A 26,989-nucleotide genomic window follows, 5' to 3' on the forward strand; every position below is an offset into this window, starting at 1 on the left:
TTTTATAAGTCATGTGCCTTTTAAAAGGAATCATGTGACTGTTTTAGGTCTGTTTTGTAATTTTTAGCTCTGTATTCTGCTGGAAAGAGTACCAGCCTTTAGATTATATTTATTGGAAGGGCTGGGATTATATCTTTGCTACGGCATCCCTTGTGGCTGATAAAAGGGTTGTTCCAAGTTGTAATGAGCAATATTTTCACGTATTATCAATAATATCAGCTTGCTACAGCAGCTTTTTATCTCTCCCTTTCTTTGGGATTGAGTTGTGGGTGTTTAAGCTATTCGTTAGCTTAATCTTGCTCTCTGTTTTCCCTTCTTAGTGATTTAATTCTCTCTTTCATAAGCTGATTGCATTAGTTGGTATCAGAGCAAGTTCTGTTCCATTGGTTTTGTGTAGGGTTATCAGATTTCTCTCTTACGTTTTGCAACAGATCATGAATGCGAACATAACAAACACAACCAAAAACTTTCAGAGGGACAGTAAACAAGGCAGTGTGATGGTGTAAGATAGAGAAGGGTGATTGATAGCCAAGAACCTTAGAAGGCATGGGATTGACAAGGTATGTAGCTGTTAAGGTTGCATCAGCCAAATAACTTTTAGGCACTCCCATCCCAATTAGAAGAGAACGGGTCACCTCCGTAATATGATGGTGTTTTCTTTCAGCTACACCGTTCTATTGTAGTGTATCAGCACAGGAGGTTTGATGGACAATCCCATTATCAGCAAAAAAGGAGGCAAAACCACCATACATAAACTCTCCTCCATTATCATATCGAAGGATTTTAAAGGGACAACCAAACTGAGTACATGCCATCTTATGAAATGTTTTAAAAATGAAATGAACTTCATCTTTGGTTTTCATAAGATAGAGCCAAGTATAACGACTAAAGTCATCAACAAACACAACAAAGTAGCGAAAACCAAGTAACGAAGTAGTAGATTCAGGACCCCACACATCAGAATGAACAAGCTGCAAGGAGCTGTACTTTTATTAATACTAGTAGGATAAGAAACAAGACATTGTTTGGTAGACATATGTTTCACAATTTAACTCAATATTCAACAGAAACAAACTGGGGAAGCACATGCTTCAAAACCTAGTCTATTAGGCCATCTCATTAACAGATCTTTATTGACATTACTATTTCTAACACTAGATTGATTTGCAACATAATAAAAGTTGGCCTCGCGTTCAGCAAATACAAGCCATTGTCCTCACATCCACTTCCAATCGTATTCCCCATGTCCAACTCTTGAAACACACAGTGAGATGGAAAAAAAGTTGTACAATTAAAGCCTTTCGTAACGTGATCGACAAAAAGGAGGTTATTGGTAAACTTTGGGACATGAAGAACATAGGATCAGGTAAGATTAGGAGAGGCAGAAATAGGGCCCTTCCCCACAATGGAGGTGAAGGTGCCATCAGCCACTCAAACCTTATCCTTACCAGAACATAAACTGTACAACGAAAAATCAGATGCCATACCAGTAATCATGGGATCATGTGATAAGATCCACAAAATCATGGGATCACGTAGATTTTGGCACATTTCCTATTTTTCATTGATTTGGTTTCATTTCTTTGTACCCTATTCTTGTATATAAATATAGCTCTTGGCTCTCGGTTTGAGTAAGCCATAACTCAAAACTTCTTTTTTTTAGAACGCATAAATGTTTTTGGAATAATTATATTTTAGAAACCCTAAAGGAATAAAGAAAGGGAAAAAAATATCACAAGTTTTGATCAATCAAAACCACACTAGAGAGCTTCAATTGAAGGGTCAACTGGTTGAAGTTGTGACAATTGCTCATGATTGAAAACTTGATCGATTGATCGATGGACACAAAATATTTTTTATAATTCTTAAATCAGAATTCTAAAAGGGTATTTTTCCTTTTTTATTTTATTTTATTATAACACACAAACCCTAATTCAGCTGGACTCAAACACTATATAGACACCTCAAGGCTCTCAAACTCATAGACCTAAAACACACATTATTGAGAACACATATGGAGAGAGATCATACATATGTTCATCCTTTTTTAATAGAGAGCATATTATTTTTCAACATACAGCATGTTGCATTAGATGGTAAGTAATTATTCAAAGTGTTGATCATCAACTTGGGAAGCCTAAAGCGACATCAACACCAAATGACACAAACATACTACAAGAGCACTTTAACGTATCAAAGCCTTGGGTAAAAAATAACGTAAAGAAATTGAGTTCAGCAAATAATTACATTTAAGAATAAAATTTAAAAGAAAATAGCAAAAGGGACGAACTGAATTATTTGATGTCATACCTTTGCATGAATGAACTTCTCCTTTATTGAAATATGATCATCATGATTGGGTTTGTTAAAAAACTCTCTGTGTTTATCAGATTCAAAAAACCTACATGACAAGAACTAACATTTTTAAGAACAGAATCAAAATACATTTCAATCATTTTAAGTTATGTAATGCTTACCTTACTGGTATTTCATCTGCCTGAAATCTTCTTCTTGCATGCAACAGCCCCTCCCATATTGAGTTCACAAAAATGTTTCCCAACGCCTGAAACAATGTTATAACAGAAGGTTCCCATACTTTCACATCAAGTGTCAATGATCTTACCTGCATTGACAGTCAACACATGAACTGCATCAAAAAGCAAGCAGAAGAAAGCATTCAGCACAACTACCACTAATATACAAAGCGTATATATAATATCATTGAAAGGAAGTTTGAAAGAGAAAATAAATTAGAATAAAAAATTTCAGAAATTGCCTCCTATGGTTTACCTTTACATGTCAGAGTTATAATGAGACAATCGATGTCACATATGTGGTTTGACATGAACTTATAAATCATATCCAGTAATTTAATTTTACTAGATTATCATTTCAAAAAATGAGTTAGAAGTCTACTTCAAACAATATGTTACATAAAAATGTTATTTAAATCAAGAAAATAAACGAACAATATTAACTATGATGTAGAACAGCTCGCTCACGATTATTTGAACATATAGGATCATCCCAAATCAGGGAGGCTGAAAAGATAAGGAGAATAGAAGGAAATAAATAAAGGGTAAAGTACACTAACACCCCCTGAGGTTTGGCATAAGGACAGATAGATGAAAGTTGTCCTACTTTTGGACAATCACACCCCCTCAAGTTTGATAAAATGGACAAAGACACCCTGACAATGGTGAATTGACTTTATTACCCTTTGATATCAAATTGATAAATACAATTGACTTAAATACCCTTGAATCAAATAAATTTAAATGGGTTATTGGGTAAAACCCATCTGATAAACCTAAATTTAAATGGGTTACTGGGTAAAATCCATCTAAATTTAAATGCATACACACGCACATAATATATATTGTTTGCCGGAAATGGCGGATTGCGGCGACCAGGACAAAGGAGATCAAGAGGCTTTTGGTTTCGAGCTTTTGGTATTTAAATGGGTTATATTGCATATGATGTAAAAGGCTGTTCTACTAAGAACACAATCAATCAAGAGGAGTACGAAATTCATGGTAATAGCTTTGAGCTTGAAGGGAAGCAGTGTGCTAAACCAGTTGAAAAGTTTCCTGAAGAGCCTGCAATTTCAAATTCCAATAGTAATCTTGAAGTTTTCTGCAATTTCTGTGCTAAAGTTTCATCACTGTTTTCGGCTTCATCTCCTTCGCCGCAAACAACACCTTCTCTATCGCACCGCTTTGGGGCCAACATTTGATGCAATTCAAACACCGAATTGACGACCTCGAGATTTTTTTTTGAAAAGATTGGAATGAAAACCCTATAGTTTGACTTTGATTTGGGATGGAATAAAGGTCAATTAAAGGTAGAAAATACTGGGTTAGGGTTTCGAACAATTTATATATATATATATATATGTATGTATGTATGTATGTATGTATAGATTTGTATGTTTGTGATTTGGTAACTGGTATACAACCCTTCAACCACTTTGGTTTGGTATGCACACGGATTTATGAATTGTGTCACTATGATAGCCTGCCATCACCCAACCCTTCATCATCAATCATTAAATCTTCAAAGAACAGCAAGAACAATCCCACTGAAAAATCCTTTATATATATATAGAGATGAAAAGGGTAATTTGGTCATTTAAGTATTTTGATATTTTATAATTAAAATTAATAAAATAGTGAAGGGTAAAATGGACTTTTCACATCTTTTAAGGCTCTGTTTGGATGACAAATTTCACAAGGGGGTGTGGTTGTCCAAAAATAGACAAACTTTCATCTGCTTGTCCTTACCCCAAACCTCAGGGGGTGTCTTTGTACTTTACCCATAAATTAAATAAGGAAAAGTCAAAAGAATCATCGCAAATCAGGGAGGCTGAAAAGTTTAGGAGAATAGAAGGAAATAAATAAATAAGGAAAAGTCAAAAGGAGATTTGGTGTAGTTGCCAGCAATAGAAGATATTATTCTCCATTGCAAGATTTAAGGAGGATTCTACTCCATCAAATCTCAAATTTCCCCTTTAATATTATTTCACGCATACTTTCTTTTTTTATTTTATTTTTGACTTGCCTATATAAAGGCAAGAGATGTAAGTCTACAGACATCATCATTATCAATATAATTTCAATTTCTCTCTTGTGAGTGTGTTCTTTGTGAGTTCAAGGGTTTAACCCTGTTCTTTATCGTTTCCGCTATGTTAAACTAATACGAATATTTAGCAGTCTCCCTGTATCCTTCTGATTGGAGATTGATACATCTAATGCTTGGACACATACCCATACCCAACATATGTACTCCGAGTTCGGGTAACACAATTGACAATATCCTACATTAACAAAAGTCTGTTGTTACTTAGACCTTTACAAATTTGTTAAGTTATATGACTTATTGGCAAATTTTTGTTCAAAACTTTTTTGTTTGTTTAGACTGTCTGGTTACTTAAATTAGTTGTGGAACCTTGTCCAAGGGCAAATAAGGAATTTCACAAAAAAAGGTAATAAAGGATAAATGTAACTCGAATGGGCACACACACCAATTATGGTTTTGCAGGCAACAACTAGGTTTTCATGATTGAATCTTCAAAATACTTTGTCATGGATTAAATTTTTGGAAACAAAATCAAAATTAGAATTAGAACTGCAGAATGAAGCCTACTGGTCTTTTATGGTTAGATCGACATATGGCTTGATCCATCAAGCAGTTCAAATTATGAGCTTCCTTTTCCATTTAAACTACTTAAAACCCGATTATATTCTATCCCTATTTTCTATATAAGTAGTCTAATTGTTCAAAAAACGTAATAGAGAAACAAGCACACTATACTAGAGCTTTCACACTGTTACTCTATGAGCATCCTAAAAGTCTTGTGATTACTAGTATTTTGTTTTAGCATCCATCATCATACATCAATCATGGTGAGTGGATCATTTAGTTGTCGAAATATCAGTTGTTGGATATAATGATCGTCAACAACATATCTACACGCACAAGTGGACATTACTAGACTAGAACCCCCCCATCTTCTAGGGCTAGATCAAGGCCTTTAGCTGCTTTAATCAGAACCTAAAGTTCGATCTAATATATTTCTCAATTGGAACCAGAGTTGGTTGCTTGAATTTAGTCGGTAGATCATGGATAGCCTTAAGGAAGTTGGATTCTTATTTAGGCCTGTATTATTTTTCGGAACAAATTATAGCTATTGGAACGTTATAATGAGAGCCTTTTTTTTTTTTTCTTTCTTCTCTCTCTACCAGTCTCAAACCCTTGACCTAGTCTTGGGAATTAAGACTCAAAGCTACTAAGACAAAGGTAGACCAATTAGGATGAGAGCCTTGTTTAAGTCGAGTCTGGTTAGCGGTAGAATATGGATGGGAACAACCAGTTAAGGATATTGAGTGTAGGTCATTCGCAAAACTAGTTAAGAATGGATAAAGAATGACTATGAACAAGCAATTTTTGACTTTATAGGTTTAAATGCTATTTAAAATGTTGTCACCTAATGAGTTTGCTAGAGAAAATACATGAAGGAACAACTGTTGAGATCTCTAAACTTCAAATGCTCACTACAAAGTTTGGAAGTCTTAAAAATGTTAGATAATGAAATATTTGATGACTATGCTAAACTCAATGACATAATTAATGGTCCCTATGTACTAGGAGTTAAAATTCTAAAGAACAAAGTAGTTCGAAAGATCCTTAGATCCTTAGATTACTGCTACGTAGATGTCAGTCTAAAGTTACAACTATTGAGGAAAGTAAGTATGTCGATACGTTTAAGGTAGAAGATTTAATTAGTTCCTTACAAACTTATGGATTGAGTAGAAATATAAAAAGAAGAAAAAGGAGAGAATTGTGTAAAGGCTTGAATGAGATGAATCACATATTCACAACTCTAGTATTTATAGATAAAAAGAGCACATGCTCATATTAAAAGAAATGAAACTAAATCAAATCTAAATCAAATCACAACATATTCTAAAGCATATTCTATAGCATAATCAAATCTCTGCTAATATGGTCAGTCATTCCATAAATCGTGACTATCATATATGTTAACATATGCCTAATCAAAACTCTACTATTATGGTAAGTCATTCCATAAATCGTGGATATCATATATGCTAACACTCCCCCTCAAGTTGGTGCGTGGATATCTGAGATGCCCAACTTGGATAACGCATCTTCAAACACGGTCTTGCTAGCACCCTTTTTCAGAATCTACAGTTGAAGAGTGCAAATATGACTAGGTTAAAAATGTCGATCAACAAACCAAAAATGTCTCCTCAGACCGTAAACAACCAATCACGTCTCCTCAGACCGTAAACAAACAACAATATATCTCCTCAGACCGTAAGCAACCAATAATGTCTCCTCAGACCATTCCCCTTCACAAGTTTAAAACATGTAGATGGAAGAATCAACAATGTCTCCTCAGACCATTCCCCCTTATACATATGTTTAAACAATGTAGAAGAAAGAATCAATAATGTCTCCTCAGACCATTCCCCCTTATACATATGTTTAAACAATGTAGAAGAAAGAATCAATAATGTCTCCTCAGACCATAAAAAAGAAACAACTATGTCTCCTCAGACCACAAAAAAAGAAACAACTATGTCTCCTCAGACCACAAAAAAGAAACAACTGTCTCCTCAGACCGTTTCTGAATGGGTGGGTGCCGAACTCTCAATACCCTCATTGCAGTCGGACAACCCTGGCTCTAATACCAAGTAAGAATACAATATAGCAGAAAAATGAGAGAATTGTGTAAAGGCTTGAATGAGATGAATCACTCATTCACCGCTCTAGTATTTATAGATTAAAAGAGCACATGCTCATATTACAAGAAAGGAAAGTAAATCAAATCTAAATCAAATATCACAACATATTCTAAAGCATATTCTATGGCATATTCTATTGCATAATCAAATCTCTGCTAATATGGTAAGTCATTCCATAAATCGTGGATATCATATAAGTTAACAGATTGAAGTTTTCCCCCGCTAAGAAAGATAATTATATTCCCTTGAAGGCTGTAGTAGACGAGGATGAGAATTTCAACACTGATTATATTCGAATTATGAGCTTCCATTTTCATTTAATAATTTTAATCTACTTAAAACCCGATTATATTCTATCTCTATTCTCTATATAAGTAGTCTAATTGTTCGAAAAACGTAATAGAGAAACAAGCACACTATACTAGAGCTTTCACACTGTTACTCTATGAGCATCCTAGAAGTCTTGTGATTACTAGTATTTTGATTTAGCATTCATCATCATACATCAATCATGGTGAGTGGATCATTCAGTTGTCGAAATATCAGTTATTGGACATAATGATCGTCAACAACATATCTACACGCACAAGTGGACATTACTAGCCTATAACCCCCCCTTCTTCTAGGGCTAGATCAAGGCCTTTAGCTGCTTTAATCAGAACCTAAAGTTCGATCTAATATATTTCCCAATTGGAACCAGAGTTGGTTTCTTGAATTTAGTCAGTAGATCATGGATAGCCTTAAGGAAGTTGGATTCTTATCTAGGCCTGTATTATTTTTCGGAACAAATTATAGCTATTGGAATGTTATAATGAGGGCCTTTTTTTTCCTTTCGTCTCTCTCTACTAGTCTCAAACCCTTGACCTAGTCTTAGGAATTAAGACCCAAAGCTACTAAGATAAAGGTACCAGTTAGGATGAGAGCCTTGCTTAAGTTGAGTCTGGTTAGCAGTAGAATATGGATGGGAACAACCAGTTAAGGATATTGAGTGTAGGTCAGTCGCAAAACTAGTGAAGAATGGATAAAGAATGAATATGAAAAAGCAATTGTTGACTCTATAGGTTTAAATGCTATTTAAAATGTTGTCACCTAATGAGTTTGCTAGAGAAAGTGTATGAAGGAACAACTGTTGAGATCTCTAAACTTCAAATGCTCATTAGAAAGTTTGGAAGTCTTAAAATGTTAGATAATGAAATATTTGATGACTATGCTAAACTCAATGACATAATTAATGGTCCCTATGTACTAGGAGATAAAATTCTAAAGAACAAAGTAGTTCGAAAGATCCTTAGATTACTGCCGCATAGATGTCAGTTTAAAGATACAACTATTGAGGAAAGTAAGTATGTCGATACGTTTAAGGTAGAAAACTTAATTGGTTCCCCCGCTAAGAAAGATAATTCTATTCCCTTGAAGGCTGTAGCAGACAAGGATGAGAATTCCAACACTGATGGGAAAATTGCTCCTTTAGCTAGGAAGTTTAAAAAATTCTTAAAGAAATCTAAGGTTATAAAATTTCTTAAGCTAGGCAATTCGAAGAAAGAGAGATTAGGAAAGTCAGAAAATGAAGTTGAATCCTGTAATTATGGTTATAAAGATCACATGGCTAGTGACTGTCCCAATAAGAAAAAGAAGAAGAGAGATAAGACAAAGAAAGAGAAGTCTAGGGCAATGGAGGCTATATGCTCGGATTCAGATTAATTTGATAGGATTCCAACAATGAGAATATGAAAGAGTGTTATGTTTTTTTTCTTTTTTTTTTTCTAGTTTATACTCACCACCAAGGAATTGTTTGCAACCAAGAGGAAAAAGGGTGTCAAGTTGCTTGGTAGCAATTGTTAACACTTCAAACATGGTCATCAATACCAAAGATTGTAGCCTAGTGGTATCTCCTCTACATCCCAAAAGGGATGGTAAGGGTTCACGTCCCCGTAGGGACAAATGGGTGCGTGAGTTTCTTGCCAATGAAAAAAAAAGAAAAAAAGAACATGATCATCGGTAGAAACACAAGTGAATGCTGAAGATGACACTGTTATTTTTACCAGAAGTGAGGCAAGATGAAGATGAAAAGCAAAGTAAACCTCAACTTGCCTTCAGTGTATTGTTTGAAGAGTATTTTAAACCCACTGTAACGATAAATGTTGCAAACCGAGAACAAATCAAGAATCACAATAGAAAAGTAAACATGCCACATAGAAAGGACACAGATTTACGTGGTTCGGTAAAGCCTACATTCCACGGTGAAGATCTAACAAAATTGTTGAAAGAGAGAGAGAGAGAGAGAGAGAGAATATATGAAAACATATATGTCATTGAGTAAGTAATACAACAATACAATGGTGTTTATATAGGAGAAGCTACGAGAGTAGGTGAGTGAAGAACAGGTAAACCCTATACATGGTAATTCTATATATGGTAATGAGGGGTACGTGACAACTCATACAATACTAACTGTATACGTGTGACAACTCATACAATACTGTACAACACTCCCCCTCAAGCTGGAGAGTAAATGTCAATAACTCTCAGCTTGCTACATATGAAATCAATAGAGTTCTTGGGAAGCACCTTAGTGAAGATATCTGCCAGCTGTCTGCCAGAAGGAACAAAAGGTGTAACAATCTCATTCGAGTCAACTTTAGATCGAATGAAATGGCAATCTACTTCAATGTGTTTAGACCTCTCATGGTAGAACTCTGTATTAGATTAAGGAAGTTCCATACCAAGGCACTGTTGTCAATGGGTTAGCAATCCTTGATGGAATGAAATCCAGAGTGTCAAAACATTTCTCTTCTATTTATTTTCTAAAGATAGTTGGATGACATGTATATTTAATCCACACACACTAGACGGAAAGAAAAAAAAAAAAAAAAAAAAAAAAAAAAATCCTAGTGAAGATTTTCTCTTAATAACAAGTCTTTCTAAAATCAGCAGCTTCAGGTGGTTTAAGCCTCACACCAAGAGTTTTACCTAAAAGTCTAAATGCCTATTGTATAGCCCCAAATTTTCCTATAAATACTAACATGATAACAAAAGCGAGAGTTGTGAAAATCAACTGTGGAAAACTTACCTTCGATATATGCACACCAAGATTACGGTGCACACCAGAACATTCAATGCAGATAAGAACGCCAAGGTTTAGGGAAGCCCAGTCTGGTTCAGGCGCACCACAATCGGCACATAGATCATTCCCAGGAACTCTTTGTAGTGCATCAACTGGCTTCTGACCTTTCAAACTGTGCAAATTACTAGATGCACGTACAAAGTATTTTGGAGCAAGGTCAACAGAAGTATGTTCTTCAAATTCCATTTGATCAAGAAAAGAGGGACTTCCGATGGAACTACTCTCACTGCCAGAGTGATGACTAACAATTCTTGAGGAACTAGTGGAAAGACACTGACATATAATTGGACCATTGTCATTACAGATAAAAACAAAAATAAATGCCACATGGTAATGGAGATATTATGAACAATTTACCCTCTCAGGTGCCTGGGAATTCAACAATGATGCAATAACTCCTGTAATTTTTTCAATCCAGTCCATTCGATCCGGTGCACTTTCTGCCTGCACTGCCAAGCAATTGCTGAATATTTATTAAAACTATGGTGCCATGCTGGTATATATTGAACCAATCCCCCAAACTATCCACCAAGTATATAGAAGCCAATAATAAGCTGTTTTAGGATCATTAAATTCATAATTTGAATTTTTAAGCTGACCTTTGTAAATATACCTGCAAAGTGTAGATCTTGGTTGGTGAGATAATCCTGAAGCAGAACCTCAAATCTGACTGGTCTGCGTCAACCTTAATTGTTGAAGTCAGTAGGTTCACAGTGTGACGGGCAACAGATTTTTCGTCATTCACACCAGCATGGTGATGAGAGGACAACAACCTACTCAGCAGTCCAGAACCAGGTTCCGAAGAATTATTCCTACGTACAGATGGTTGACTGCCTGGTCCCTAAAACAACACACTCAGGGTATGTTAAGCAAGGTAACAAGGAGGAATTAGGGTCACCAATATTCAAATTTATCTTCCATGACTTACAAATAACCTGCTCCATTGTTTGCGATAGTAGTACAACATCCCCCGACTGTCGAGTACAAAGAATCTTCTCTTCCAGTCTCCCCTCAAATTGGAGGAACGTTTCGCGAGATATCCTTGTTTAATGGTTTGAACCTAAACTACTGAAGTCTTAGGTACAGAGATGAAAATCAAAATCGCTCTTGAAAAATAAAAAATAAATGCTAGAAATAAAAAGAACAGAGCCATCATGTCCTAGGAAGAGAGGAAAATAACATCTCATCGAATACCTTTCCTTCTGCCGTGGATTGCATCACCGCTTCTATCACTTTATGAGAACTTCTAGGGACAGGTTGTACAGCATCTCCATTTAGAGAACCATGAGACCCATTAACCGAATGCCTACTTTCTTGATCAACATGCCTTTTGTACTCTTGCATCCTTCCATTTAGAGCTGCCTGCTCATAGTTGGAACTTTCTCTTGACTGTTGTGCATAAGCCAAGACCTGTAACACAATAACAGACCCAACTCTAATACGTAACCAATTAAAACAAATAAGAAGTTCAGAAAAAGAAAATGGAAAATGTGGAACAGCTGATAAAAAATAGCCTTTAGCATTTTATGGGGAAATCTTTATCTTAAACTCTCTATAGAAAATCATCATATTTTATTAATTTGAAAGGACCTTCAAGAAGAGTGGTTTATGATATGTTAATTTCAGCTATTTTGCTTTGATTTTGATTTCTCCAATGTAGGGGTGAGCTTTCTAAGGCTGTAACTTTCTAGTTTGGTTCTTTTTTCTTCTATGGCTCCCTCTACCCCTTGTGCTTAATGAAACATAAATTGGTAAAATTTTGTGGCAGCCTTGTGGGCGGGTGTGTGTGAGTGTGTGCATGTGGCACCAGTAGGTTACCAGACTGGGTGAGCTACAGGTGCCCAATCCCACATCGCCAGGGTGTGGATGAGGCAATGCTATATGTAGATTCAACACCCTTCTATGACGCGTTTTAAAGTCGTGATAGCCGTGAACCCACCAAAACTCTAGAGTTAAGCGTGCTTAACCTAGAGTAGTACCAGGATGGGTGACCCCCTAGGAAGTCTCTGGTCCGAGGGAGCCAAAAGCGGACAATATTGTGTCTGGCTAGGGTGAGGGTTGTTACAAATGGTACCAGAGCCTAACCCAGCCGAAAGTGTGGCCAACGAGGACATTGGGCCCCAAAGGGGGGTTGATTGTGGCGACCCTGTGGGCGGGAGTGTGTGAGTATGTGTAGGTAGCACTAGTAGGTTACCACATTGGGCGAGCTACAGGTGCACAATCCCATATCGCTTGGGTGTGGATAAGGCAAGTGTTATATGTAGATTCAACACCCTTCTACGACACAATGCGTTTTAAAGCCATGATGGCCGTGAACCCACCAGAACTCCAGAGTTAAGCGTGCTTAACCTGGAGTAGTACCAGGATGGGTGACCCCCTGGGAAGTCTCTGATCCGGGGGAGCCAAAAGCGGACAATAGTGTGTTTGGCTAGGGTGAGGGTTGTTACAAATTCTTTGTAGAGTAATCATAGGGAATGTGAAATAAAACACATGAAAACTACCCAAATTTTACATGGCCCATAAAACACATGAAAACTCCCTGAATCTTACGTGGCATGGCCACGTCAAATTCTTTAAAAAACAAAAAAATCCCAGATCTACCTAATATCTTCTTCTCAATAGTACAATCCAAACTTGCCATCCGATCCCTCACCGAGTCACCGCCATCGCTGTCTTCCTCCTCTCTAGCGTACCTTTCCTCACATTACTTAAATTATTCACCGGCTTCACATTACTAACAGAAAGTGAAAACAACTCTCCTTGAAATGAAATCCATAAACTCCTTGTCGTAGTGCTGAATAGCTTGGTCGCTGCTGAAAGCTCGCCGGCTTTAAATGGTGTATTAGGCCAAAACGTGATTAGCCTTAAAGAAGACGAATTGGAAGAGATAACCAAGGACAAAGTTGTTGAAGTTATTGAAGTGAAGACATGTACATAGAGGCGAGTTCTCTAGACTTAGGTCTCCAATTGTCAACGACGCCATTGTCAGACTCATAAGGTAACATAGGAGACCTTCTAGTTCGTGCGAGTCCCAGAAACCCTAGGGTTCAGTGAAACACACACAGTGCCCAGCATTATAGTTCACAACATTCATATCTCACTCTCAAACCCTAATATTTGCCCAAAAGTAAAATTCTGCGAGTAAAGTGTAGATGTGGTGAGGGAGTGGAAGCGTGTTGAAAAAGAGATATTCAGTTTTAATAAGACCAGATTTTAGGGGATATGATAGGTGTGTAAATATAGATAGTCAATGACTAAGATTAGGAATTTTTGTTAGTGTACAGCCTGTAGCTTCTGTTAGTGTACAACTTGTAATTACAGCCTGCTGTTACAGCATGTAGTCAGCCTGTAGTTTCCTTTTGTTAGCCCCTATAATTTCCTATTTAACTAAAGCATTGTAAACCATTCAAAATATGGCAATTTACAGATTCTTTTCAATCTTGAAATCGCCTATTTGGTACCAGAGCATCTTACCGATTCTTCTGGAAAAAAAAACCCTAGCTGTCTTCTTTTTTTTTTTTTTTTTTTTCCTCTCTTCCAAACAACCCTAATCACCATGTCTGATGATGTACCTGAGTCCAAAACCAAGACCTTTGAGTCCCAAGTCCAAAACTTTCAAACACACTCGGTCCAGATTACCACAATTCGGCTAAATGGTGAAAACTTCCTTCGCTGATCCCAGTCCGTGCGGATGTACATCCGAGGCAGAGGCAAAATCGGCTACCTAACAGGAGAAAAGAAGGAACCGAAACCTAAAGATCCATCCTACTCAACCTGGGATGCAGAGAATTCGACGGTGATGACCTGGTTGGTGAATTCTATGGAGGAGGACATCAGTTCTAATAATATGTGTTACCACACAGCAAAAGAACTCTGGGACAATGTCAACTAGATGTATTCAGACCTGGGAAATCAGTCTCAAGTCTATGAACTAACGCTGAAACTCGAAGAGATCCGTCAAGGAGATAACAGTGTTACAAAATATTTCAACTCTCTAAAACGTTTGTGGCAGGACCTTGATTTGTTCAGCGATTATGAGTGGAAATCGCCTGAAGATTGCAACCATTACAAAAAGAAGGTGGAAGCCAACCGCATCTTAAAGTTTCTCATTGGACTCAATGTCGAGTTTGATGAAGTGAGAGGCAGAATAATTGGACGACAGCCCCTGCCTTTAATTGGTGAAGTCTTCTCCAAGGTTCGAAGAGAGGAAAGTCGCAAGCTGGTCATGCTTGGAAAAAAGTTATCAAATGGTGCTGTTGAGACCTCTGCCCTGGTCGCATCTGAAGCGAATATTGGCAGGAAACATAATGAAAAGCCCCGTCTTTGGTGTGACCACTGCAACAAGCCTCGCTATACCCGTGAAACCTGCTGGAAAATTCATGGTAAACCAGCGAATTAGAAGAGTAAGTAGGAAGGCAGATTCAACCAGGAAGGCAGATTCAACCGAGCCCCATCAGCTCATGAAGCCGAGGCACTTCCCTTCAGCAAAGAACAGATGGATCATCTTCTAAAATTGCTGAGATTCAATTCCTCATTTGGTACTCCTAATGCTTCTCTTGCTCAAACAGGTAACAACCCGAAGGCCTTATCTTGTCGTTCAAATTCTAGTGTTACCCCATGGATCATTGATTTAAGGGCTTCTGACCATATGAAAAGTTTCTCTCATTTATTTCAAACTTATTCACCCTGTTCTGGCTCTGAAAAAATCAGAATAGCCGATGGTTCTTATTCTCCTATTGCAGGCAAAGGTTTGGTAAAACTTTCAAATATTATTGATCTTAAGTTTGTCCTTCATGTCCCTAAGCTTGCTTATAACCTTTTATCAGTTAGTAAATTGTCCAAAGACTCTAATTGTCGTGTTATCTTTTTTGAATCCTACTGTGAATTTCAGGACCAGAGCTTGGGGAAGACGATTGGCAGTGCTAAGATGATAAATGGTCTCTACTATTTTGAAGATGATATTTCAAGTAATAAAAAGGCTCAAGGTCTGAGTAGTTTTCATTCTATCTTTCCCTTATCTTAAAAGATTATTTCCTACTTTGTTTAAAGGATTGGATTGTTCATCTTTTTATTGTGAGAATTGTTTTTTATCAAAGAGTCATTGTACTACGTATTCTCCAAAACCTTACCAAACATCAAAACCATTTTATTTGATCCATAGCGATGTTTGGGGCCCTTCTAGGATCACAACTCTTTCTAGAAAAAAATGGTTTGTAACTTTTATTGATGATCATACACGTTTGTGTTGGGTGTATTTAATGAATGAAAAATCTGAGGTTGAAAAATTATTCAAGGATTTTTATATGATGATTGAAAATCAATTTCAAACAAAAATTGGCATTCTTCATACTGTTAACGGCACCAAATACTTTAATGAAGTTTTAGGAAGTTTTTTAACAGAAAAAGGAATTTTTCACCAATCCACTTGTGTTGACACGCCCCAACAAAATGGAATTGCTGAAAGAAAGAATAAACATTTACTTGAAGTTTCTCGTGCCATCATGTTTTCAATGAATGTTCCTAAGTATTTGTGGGGTGAAGTCGTTTTAACAGCAACATATTTGATTAACAGGATGCCTACTCGTGTTCTTAACTATTTTACACCCCTTGAAAGCCTTAAAAAATCTTTTCCTGAAACTCGGATTTATTCCAACCTGCCTTTGAAAGTATTTGGGTGCACTGTCTTTGTCCATTTACCTAGTAGACTTCGGTCTAAATTGGATCCTCAGGCTGAAAAATGTGTATTTGTTGGGTATGCCCCGAATAAAAAGGGGTACAAATGCTTCAATCCGAAAACAAAAAAAATGTTTATCAGTATGGATGTCTTTTTCTAGAAAATCATCCTTATTTTCAGAAAACTTTTCTTCGGGGGGAGAAAGAGAGTGAAGAAAATTTTTGGGAGATTTCTACTAATATTCCCTTACCTAAAACTATTGTCTCACACTCTATTACTCCAAACACTGATCTTTTTAAACAGGGAAATGATGTTCTAGAATCAAGAAACCCGGGGCCTCCTAGTCCTAATCTGCCGAGCCTTACTGTATCTCCAACAGGGGGAGAAATACTACCAACGGTTCCAAAAAAACCGAATCCTGAGCTTCTGGTTTATAACAGGAAAAAGACTCATCAAAAGAGTAGAGAGCCTACTATTGTACCTCAGTAAGGCCAATCAGAGGTCCCAAGCAATGACTCCCTGAACACTCAAGGTACTCTAAATCCTAACTTGTCTGCAATTGTCCCTACTATTTTTGATAGTACAGAGTCACCTAGCCAAGTTCTTGTAGACCTTGATATCCCTATAGCTATTAGAAAAGGAATCCGAACCTGTACCCAACATCCCATTGCCAAATATTTGTCTTATGATAAACTTTCCCATAAACATAGGGCCTCTACTTCAAATATTTCTCACTTGTTTGTTGCAAGAAACATTCAGGAAGCACTAGATGATCCGAATTGGAAATCAGCAGTGTTAGAGGAGATGAATGCTCTTAAAAGGAGTGGAACGTGAGAGATGGTTGACTTGCCCAAAGGAAAGAAAACTGTTGGGTGTAAATGGGTTTTCACTATTAAGTGTAAAGTTGATGGTAGGGTGGAAAGGTACAAGGCAAGACTTATGGCGAAAGGTTTTACGCAAACGTACGGCATTGATTACCAAGAGACGTTTGCTCCTGTAGCAAAAATAAATTCTATCCGAGTCTTATTGTCGTTGGCAGTTAATTTACATCAGTTGGACATAAAAAATGCCTTTTTAAATGGAGACTTGGAAGAAGAAGTGTTTATGAGCTTGCCACCTGGGTTCAAAGGAAAACACGGTCAGAGCAAAGTTTGTAAGCTCAAAAAATCCCTGTATGATTTGAAACAGTCTCCAAGAGCATGGTTTGAACGTTTTGAAAAGGCTATGAAGAGTCATGGGTATCATCAGAGTCAGGCAGACCATACCATGTTCTACAAACACGGCGAGGAAGGGAAAATTGACGTTTTAATTGTGTATGTGGATGATATAATTTTGACAGGTGATGACATTGAAGAGTTGACCAGACTAAAGATGAAACTTGCTAAAGATTTTGAAGTCAAAGATCTGGGAGCATTAAAATACTTCCTTGGAATGGAATTTGCAGGTCAAGAGAAGGAATTTTTGTGAATCAACAAAAATATGTACTTGATTTGCTTAATGAGACAAGACTACTCGAGTGTAAAGCTGCTGACACTCCAATTGAAGTCAACCTGAAGTTAGAAGCTGCCGAACCCGAGAATATGGTTGATCGTGAAAGATATCAAAGATTAGTGGGAAGACTAATTTACTTATCTCACACACGCCCAGATATAGCATTTGCAGTCAGTATGGTGAGTTAGTTCATACACTCTCCTGGACAGGAACACTTTGAAGTAGTGTATAGGATTCTGAGGTACTTAAAGGGCTCACCAGGTAAAGGACTTATGTTCAAGAAACAAGGTCATTTGCAAGTGGAGGTGTAACACAAATGCTGATTGGGCAGGCAGTATAGTTGATAGACGATCTACCTCAGGATATTGCACCTTCATTGGAGGAAACTTAGTCACGTGGCGAAGCAAGAAACAAAATGTAGTAGCGAGGAGTAGTGCAGAAGCCATGTTCAGAGCACTCGCCCATGGGATTTGTGAAGCTATATGGTTAAAAAGACTCCTTGAAGATTTGAAGGTTACTATTTCTCCTCCAATGAGAGTCTACTGTGACAACAAGGCTACCATTTCAATTGCTCATAATCCAGTCCTCCACGACAGAACCAAACATGTGGAAGTTGACAAACACTTTATCAAGGAAAAGCTTGACTGTGGTATGATTTGCATTCCTTATGTCTCTACTATTGAACAAGCTGCAGACATCCTTACCAAAGGACTACACAAGAGATAGTTTGAAGTTTTAAGAAGCAAGCTAGCTATGGAAGACATCTACAAGTCAGCTTGAGGGGGAGTGTTGAAAAAGAGATATTCGGTTTTAATAAGACCAGATTTTAGGGGATATGATAGGTGTGTAAATATAGATAGTCAATGATTAAGATTAGGAATTTTTGTTATTGTACAGCATGTAGCTTCTGTTAGCGTACAGCCTGTAGCTTCTGTTAGTGTACAGCCTGTAATTATAGCCTGTAGCTTGCTGTTACAGCCTGTAGTCAGCCTGCAGTTTCCTTTTGTTAGCCCCTTGTATTTCCTATTTAACTAAAGCATTGTAAACCATTCAAAGTACGGCAATATACAGATTCTTTTCAATCTTGAAATCGCCTATTAAGCGGTAGAGAGAGAAATTGCCGGAAATTGAGTGTAGGGTATGCCCGGCAAGAGGATAGAGAGGGACTGTGGAGTTGCTTAGGGTATGAGAAAGTGTGGATGCGCAGTTGCATAAGAAAGGACTCCTTTTCTTTTCTTTTTTTTTCTTTTTTATTTTTTTTGTAAAGAGGCTGGTGTAGCCTAGTCAAGTATGATTCAGGGAGTTTTCAAGTTGTTTACTTCATGTTCCCTATCATTATTCTTCTTTGTGTAATAATGTGGATCTTTTAGCCCAAACAAGCAAAGATATGAAAATCATCCTACCATAACAAAGCAATTAAAAGATGCAAAAGGCGCCATTACAACGATAAGTTGTCAACAAAATCCAAAAAGCTATCCAAAGATGAACAATTTTTCCCATTAACCCAAAAATAAAGAGAATGCAAAATATTCGACTAAATAACCCACGCCGACAACTCCTTTCCATCGAAAGATCGTCTGTTCCACTCGTGCCACGACCCCCACCATACACAAAAAGGGGCAACCCTCCAAGCTTTTCTAACCCACCTGCCCACTGGTCCCCCTCTCCAAGCCTCTAACATATCCATCGTATTCCTTGACACAACCCAATCTACCCCAAAACAATTAGGACCATACTCCAAACATCCGCTACCACTTTGTAGTGCAACAAGAGATGGTTAACCGATTCACCCGTCTTCTTCCACATGTAACACCAATTAACTGTTATTTGGCGTCTTCTTCTAAGATTATCCTACCATACATGTGATGACCGGATTTTTATTTTTCCTTTTCTTGCATATTTCATTCATGTGCATTACATATTTTAATGGGATGGGGATATGTGTAATGGGATTTTGGGATTATTTTAGGCTTTTCTTAGGGTCAAGGACTCGTTTCTTTTTTTTTTTGATAAGTTCCTTAGGGTCAAGGACTCTTAGCAATGCGTTTAGGATAATTTCCCTTCAGTTTGGGTTCATGGGCCGGGAGGTCGCTTGTGTGGGCCCAGGTTGGAATGTGTGTTCGGGAATTATTCCCGACACCATTTATTTTATTTTATGTGGTGTGGAGTCATGTATAGCATGGTGAATCTGTTGTACGATATTATATGCATATGTTTATAGATGCTTATCCCTACGTGGCATGCTTGTAATTTGAGGGATTTTGGTGGGGCCCTCGTTTGACTTTTGGGGAAATTGTGTATATCTAGTATAGAAGTGAAGAGAGAGGAAGAGAGAAGGCATTTTCAGCCTCATCCTCTGGCCTACAACAGGCACCTTCTTCTCTATCTACTTTCCTTTTCTAAATCTAGAATTTCATGGCCATGTATCATTAGCTTCCTTTGAGATTTAGACAAATTCATAGAAGGAAATCTTGGAAATCACATCAAGAGCTACAATCCTATGGTTTTTATTTTCAATTTGGAGCATCTTCATGTTGGACTGAATTGGAGCTTTTTCTTCTTAGTGAGGTAGGGGTGTGGGGTGTCTAACTACCAATTTTCCTTGGTCTATGTAAGTAATTAAATTGATTTTGTGTTTTTAGCATGTTTAGATAGGTTAATTTTGTTGTGGTTGTATATAAGCTACATGTATGTTTTCAAGTTTAACTTGAGCATGGATGTTTATGTCTTCTTATCATAGCTTGCACATGACAACGTGCTGGAAAATTTAGTAATTGTTGGAAATTAATTAGTAGCTGGAAATTCTGGAAATTAAGATTAATTGCTGGAAAATCCAAGGATATTATATGTGTAGCTGCTGGAATTTATACTTAAAGTGCTGAAGGTTATATTTAAGTGCTGGAAATTTTAGGAAGGTGCTGGAAATTATGTACATGGATAAATTGTTCTATCTTGATGTTATATTTGGATTCAACATGCTATGTGTGATGTCCATCACTTTTCCGATTTTTTCGGGCATTTCTCATTTTGGCATAAGTGTTTATTTCTGTTCAGAAACGAGAGAGCAAAAACATATACACTGAATTTCAATATATTGACCTAATAAGCCTGTGTAGGCTTATATATAAGGGTACAAGTCTTGCATAATAACACAAGGGTCATATCAACTAAATATAATTACATAATGACCCAACATATATATAAAACTTCTAACACTCCCCCTCAAGCTGGAGAATATATATCAAATAATCCTAGCTTGGAACAGATAGTTCTTAACCGATTATGACCCAATGCTTTGGTAAACATATCAGCTAATTGATCTTCAGACTTCACAAATGGAGTAGAGATGCTTCCACATAATAATTTTTCTCAAATGAAGTGACAATCAACTTCAATATGTTTGGTCCTCTCATGGAACACAGGATTTGATGCAATGTGAACTGCTGCTTGATTATCACAGAACAATGGAGTAGGAGCTTCAACTGTCAACCCTAGTTCTTTTAGAAAATGTTATATCCATGTCAACTCACTAGTGGTATGGGCCATTGCCCTATACTGAGCTTCAGCACTAGATCGAGCTACCATCGTTTGCTTTTTACTTCGCCATGTAACTAGATTTCCTCCTACAAATGTGCAGTAGCTTGTAGTAAATTGCCTATCTGAAGGAGAACCGGCCCAGTTGGCATCTGTAAAACCTTCCACCCTGAGATGACCATTTGGTTTATATAGTAACCCAAAACCTAAAGCTTGCTTGAGATATCGGAGAATCCGAAGAACAGCAATCCAATGTGGCATTCTAGGGGCTCCCATGAACTGACTTACAACACTAACAGCATATGAAATATCAGGTCGAGTGATAGTGAGATAAATTAATTTTCCAACAAGGCAACAAAATCTGCTTGGGTCATTAAATAGATCACCCGCATCAGCTACAAGTTTTGTATTTGAATCCATAGGAGTATCAACCGGACGACCACCTAACATACCTGTTTCTTCTAATAAGTCCAACACATACTTGCGTTGGGATAAACTTATACCCATCTTGGATCTAGCAACTTCAATACCCAAGAAATACCTAAGTTTACCCAAGTCTTTAGTGTGAAATCGATATTGCAGAAACAACTTCAACTTAGCAATGCCTTCAGAATCATCACCTGTGATCACAATATCATCTCCATACACCACAAGAACTATGAAGCCAGCTTTAGTGCGCTGGTGAAATACCGAATGGTCAGTCTGACACCTGTGAAGACCAAACTTTAATGCCGTCTCAGAGAATTTTCCAAACCAAGCCCGTGGAGATTGTTTCAATCCATACAAGGCCTTGTTAAGGCGACAGACAGTGTGAAGATACTCCCCTTGAGCAACAAACCCTGGTGGTTGCTCCATATAAACCTCTTCTGCTAAGTCACCATGCAAAAAGGCATTTTTAACGTCTAATTGAAACAGAGGCCAATGTCTATTAGCAGTAGGAGAAATCAAAACACGAATAGAAGAAATCTTAGCAACAGGGGAAAACGTCTCATCATAGTCAATACCATAAGTCTGGGTATAACCTTTGGCAACAAGACGTGCTTTTAAACGCTTAACGGACCCATCTGGAAGATACTTCACGGTATATACCCAGCGACAACCAACATGTTTGGCACCTGGAGGTAATGGAACAAGAGTCCACGTGCCATTCTTATGCAAAGCATCCATTTCATCTTGCATTGTTTTCCTCCAGCCCGAATCAGATAAAGCATCCTGCACAGTCTTAGGAACAAATGTAGTAAACAACTTAGAGGAAAAAAATGAGAATGATGACGACAAGGAATTATAAGAGAGATAATAAGCAATAGGATGTTTAGTAACACATGAGCGAGGAGCTTTACGAAGTGCAATAGGCAAGGAATCAGACACAGTGGAATTTGTCGGATCCAAAGACTCTGAAGATGATGGAGGAGGCACGACAGCAGATGGCTTTGGTCTTCTTTTGTACACCTGTAACGGGGCAGGTGAAGGAGAGCTGGGTTGAAGAGAAAGTGGGGGAAGGGGAACCACAGGAAGAGGCAACTCAGGAGTGATATCAAGAAGTGAATCATTATCTGAAAAATATGGGATGGACTCACAAAAAGTTACATCCGCGCTAATAAAGTACCATTGAGAAGCAGGACTATAGCAGCGATAACCTTTATGAGAACGAGAGTAGCCAAGAAAAACACATTTTGTGGCACGTGGGTCTAGTTTATCAAAACCAGGACCAAGATTGTGGACATAACATACACATCTAAAAACCCTAGGAGGAAGAGAAAACAAGGGAGAATCAGGAAATAAGATAGAATATGGAGATTTGCCATCTAATACAGATAACGGCATACGGTTAATAAGATGATAGGCAGTAAGAACAGCATCACCCCAAAACCGTTTAGGCATACGCATATGAAACAAAAGAGCACGGGTTATTTCTAAGAGGTGTCGATTCTTACGTTCTGCCAATCCATTTTGTTAAGGAGTATAAACACATGAATTTTGATGAATAATTCCTTTATCACTAAGATATGTATCAAAGGGGTTTGAGGAATATTCCTTAGCATTATCAGAACGTAGAATATGAATTGGGCAGCCAAACTGAGTTTTGATTTGTTTTCGAAATTTTTGAAAAATTAAAAATAACTCAGAACGATCTTTCAATAAAAACAACCACGTCAGGCGAGAATAATCATCCACAAATGTCACAAAATAATGAAAATTATTGATTGAAGAATGTTTTATTGGACCCCATACATCTGAATGAACCAAATGAAAAGGACTAGATACACGATTATTAACCTTAGACTTGAAAGACACGTGATGGTGCTTACTAAGTTGACAAACTTCACATGACAAGAATTTCAAATGACCAAGACTAGGAACTTGACACTTCAAAACTTGAAGTGACGGGTGGCCAAGACGACAATGCCACTAGAATGGAGATAGAGAAGACTGAAGAGCCATAGGATAGGTTTCCAAATCAAAATAATATAAGCCACCAACTTCATGCCCCGTACCAGTCTTCTTCTTCGTCTTGAGATCCTGAAACACACAAGAAGTAGGATCAAATGTAACAGAGCACTGGAGAGATTTAGTAAGCTTACTGATAGACATTAAATTAAAGGGAAAGTGTGGAACATATAAAACAGATGAGAGAGACAAGGAATCACTAAGTTGAGTTGTCCCCAAACCTGAAACCTGAGTGGATGAACCATTAGCAAGAGTAACACTTTGAGAAGGAGGTACAGAATTAAAATCAGATAGAAGAGAAGAACATCCAGTCATATGATCGGATGCTCCAGTGTCTATAATCCAAGGACTGCGAGTGGAAGATAATAGACACGTGTGTGCAGTACTTGACTGGGCAAAGGTAGCCGTGGAAGATGAATTAGATGCTTGCTTATAAGACAAAAACTGAGTATACTCATCCCGTGGAACAGGGACTGTTTCTAATTCAGATACGTTATGAGATCCAAAAGCAACATCATTCGGAGAGGAGGAAACTTGATTAGCATAACCAAATGGTTTGCCATGAAGGTCCCAACAAAAGTTCACAGTATGATCAGAAAGGCCACAATGAGTACATTTTCGTGATTCCCTACCACGACCACATCCTCCCCTTGAATCACAACCACCACATGTGGAGCGTCCCCCACGACCTCCACGGTAAGCATTATATTCACCCTTTGAAACTACCAATGCTGAACGCTCACCACTCTACCCAGTATTCACATTGGAGGTGTCACTTGCAAGTGTAGCGCGTTGAAGTCTAGAGAACACCTCAGCAAGAGATTGAAGTGTGGGACTGCCCATAATCTGTGCACGAAAAGGCTCATATGTTGATGACAGACCGGTGAGAAAATGGACAACACTAAAGTCCTCACGCTGTTGTTGCATACTTCAAACATCAGTAGTAATGGGCTGATACATATTCAGCTCCTCACAAACTCCCATAACTTTGGAATAATACTCCTCTATATTATGATTACCCTGTTCAAGATGGAAGTACTGTTTATAGAGCTCATAAACACGAGTAATATTAACTGTCCCAGAATACAATTGCTGCAATCTGTTCCATATCTCTCTGGCAGTATCCAAATAAAGTAAAGTTGTACTGATTTGGGGTTCAATACTGTTTAACAGCAGAGAGATGATCTGAGCATCTTCCTTTTCCCATGCATCAAACGTAGCATCAGTTTCCTTAGGTTTATCTTTAGTCAGATGATTACTAAGACCTCTGCCTTTGAGAAAAATTGCAACAAATTTAGCCCACAATATGTAATTCTTCCCATTCAGTTTAACTAAAGTCATGGGGGAATGAAGAGATGATGCAGGTGAAAGCAAATCTGAACTGGACACCATATTGAATCCAGAAAAACAGAGAAGAAGAAGAATAAAAAAAAAAAAAGAGCAGAATTTGTATTCTGGTCGAACCTGGAAAGGGGCTGGATCTGGGCAAATGGGTCGGATCCCTGGAAACGAGACGGGCCGAATATGGGTTATCCCTGGTCTAGTAAACCAGAATTGGAATAGCTATCCTAGGTTTAGTAAACCAGGGTTAGGATAGCATAACCGTGTAGCCAAACATGGGTCTTCTTCCTCACACCTTCACAAACACCGGTGAACAACCCGGCGGAGGCGACGGCAACCCAATCACAAGCAGCGGCCAAATCAACAAGTAGCGACCGCTGCAACTTCCGGCCAAAAAACCAACCTTACCTCTGCAAATCAAGACCGGTGAACATGGGTTTAGTAAACCAGGGTTAGGATAGCATAACCGTGTAGCCAACCATGGGTCTTCTTCTTCACACCTTCACAAACACCGGTGAACAATGCGGCAGAGGCGACGGCAACCCAATCACAAGCAGCGGCCGAATCAACAAGTAGCGACCGCTGCAACTTCCGGCCAAAAAACCAACCTCACCTCTGCAAATCAAGAAGGCAGATGTCGGCGAGCTCGCTGACAACCAAAGAGGAGCTGCCGGCGACGACGAAGAAGGCAGAGATGGCGACGAACAAGCTTCAAATCTGATGACGACGAACGAGGCTGCAGATCTGACTACGGTGGACGAGGAATTGCCGATGACGACGAATGAGGAGTTGCCGGCAGAGACACCAAAATCACAATCGTAATTCCGATCGTGATTCAGATCTTACTGACTCTCACAAGAACAACCCAACTACTGATTCTCACACCCATAATCATATTACTCTGATACCATGTTCAGAAACGAGAGAGAGAGAGAGCAAAAACATATACACTGTATTTCAATATATTGATCTAATAAGCCTGTTTAGGCTTATATATAAGGGTACAAGTCTTGCATAATAACACAAGGGTCATATCAACTAAATATAATTACATAATGACCCAACATATATATAAAACTTCTAACAATTTCATTACCTCGGGTTACGTGCCATGTTTGGGATTGCATGTCACGAAGGTTTTACAATGATCTGGAATGTTTTGGGAAGTTCGGGATGCATCGATATGCTTCGGGAATCATTTGGACAGTTTTTGGATTTTTGGCCCCAGCGAATCGTGTGGGTCCCACGTCGGGATTTTTGGGTTTTGAGTTATTTTCTTACTTGAAAATAATTATCTTGGATGTCATTTATTTTATTTATGAGGGTGGAATGGTCTTTTGAAGATTGAATGGCGTTTTAGTAGTTCAATGAAGAGGTGGGGGTATTTTAGTCTTTTGGCAAGGTCACCCTTTTGACCAAGCCTTTGTTTGACACTTAGAGCCCACATGGCAGCCCAAAGGCATTCCTTGAGTGACTCCTCACATAGAGGATTTCGACAGAGGGGTTTTCATGTTAATTCCCTTCTCTTCTTCTTGATTCCTTTGAGTTCATGGCGGACTCATTTTCAAGCCCAAAATTGAGAGACTTGTGGTGAGAATTTGATGGTGAGGTGTGAATGAAAAATGACCTAGAGGAAGTGAGGTTTCCATTGATATATTATGTGTGTCCATTCCTTTAGTTGTGTGCCACGGAAACTGTCTTGAAAGAGAAGGGGTTTAGTGTGTGCAAAGGAAGCTTGTTCTTCATCTTTTCCTCCAATTGTGGGTGGGTTTGATCAACCTTGGAATGGCTTTGGAGTGTTTGTGCCAAGGGTTTGAACTCCCTTGAGGTAGGATTTGCTTAACCCTCACACCCTTTACCTTTAAGGAATTATTCGTAATGATTTTTGCTGAAAAACAGTGTTTAAAACTGAAACTGTTCGTCCCAGGCTCAAGCTTAAAGCCTCAGGCTCGAGCACTGTTTCTGCATAAATTCTGCACTGCGACTTGAAATTCAATTGAGCATAACTTCCTCATTTTAAACCCAAATTGGGTGATTCTTGAGTCTAAACTGACCGGCTCGAAGTAAGATTTCCAATGGTATCAATTTCAGGCATAGATTCCACTT

At 38.1% G+C, this 26,989-nt stretch overlaps 1 protein-coding gene across 1 annotated transcript in view; it reads right to left on the reverse strand.

Annotated features, from left to right (window-relative positions):
- The window catches only part of LOC132285520 (ADP-ribosylation factor GTPase-activating protein AGD3-like), a 98,274-nt gene that overhangs the window by 19,962 nt on the left and 51,323 nt on the right, over nt 1-26,989 (reverse strand). The window contains exons 11-17 of the mRNA XM_059787708.1: nt 11,590-11,805; nt 11,324-11,455; nt 11,009-11,236; nt 10,753-10,839; nt 10,342-10,668; nt 2,478-2,623; nt 2,311-2,401 (exon numbers count right to left, since the gene is read on the reverse strand). Coding sequence (XP_059643691.1) covers nt 2,311-2,401; nt 2,478-2,623; nt 10,342-10,668; nt 10,753-10,839; nt 11,009-11,236; nt 11,324-11,455; nt 11,590-11,805 — 1,227 coding nt within the window. The remainder of the gene's footprint in view (nt 1-2,310; nt 2,402-2,477; nt 2,624-10,341; nt 10,669-10,752; nt 10,840-11,008; nt 11,237-11,323; nt 11,456-11,589; nt 11,806-26,989) is intronic.

This window comes from Cornus florida, unplaced genomic scaffold (assembly GCF_030987335.1).
Source record: "Cornus florida cultivar Cherokee Brave unplaced genomic scaffold, ASM3098733v1 CherokeeBrave_3.0.0_Hap2_Chr11, whole genome shotgun sequence".
Classification (NCBI taxonomy): Eukaryota; Viridiplantae; Streptophyta; class Magnoliopsida; order Cornales; family Cornaceae; genus Cornus; species Cornus florida.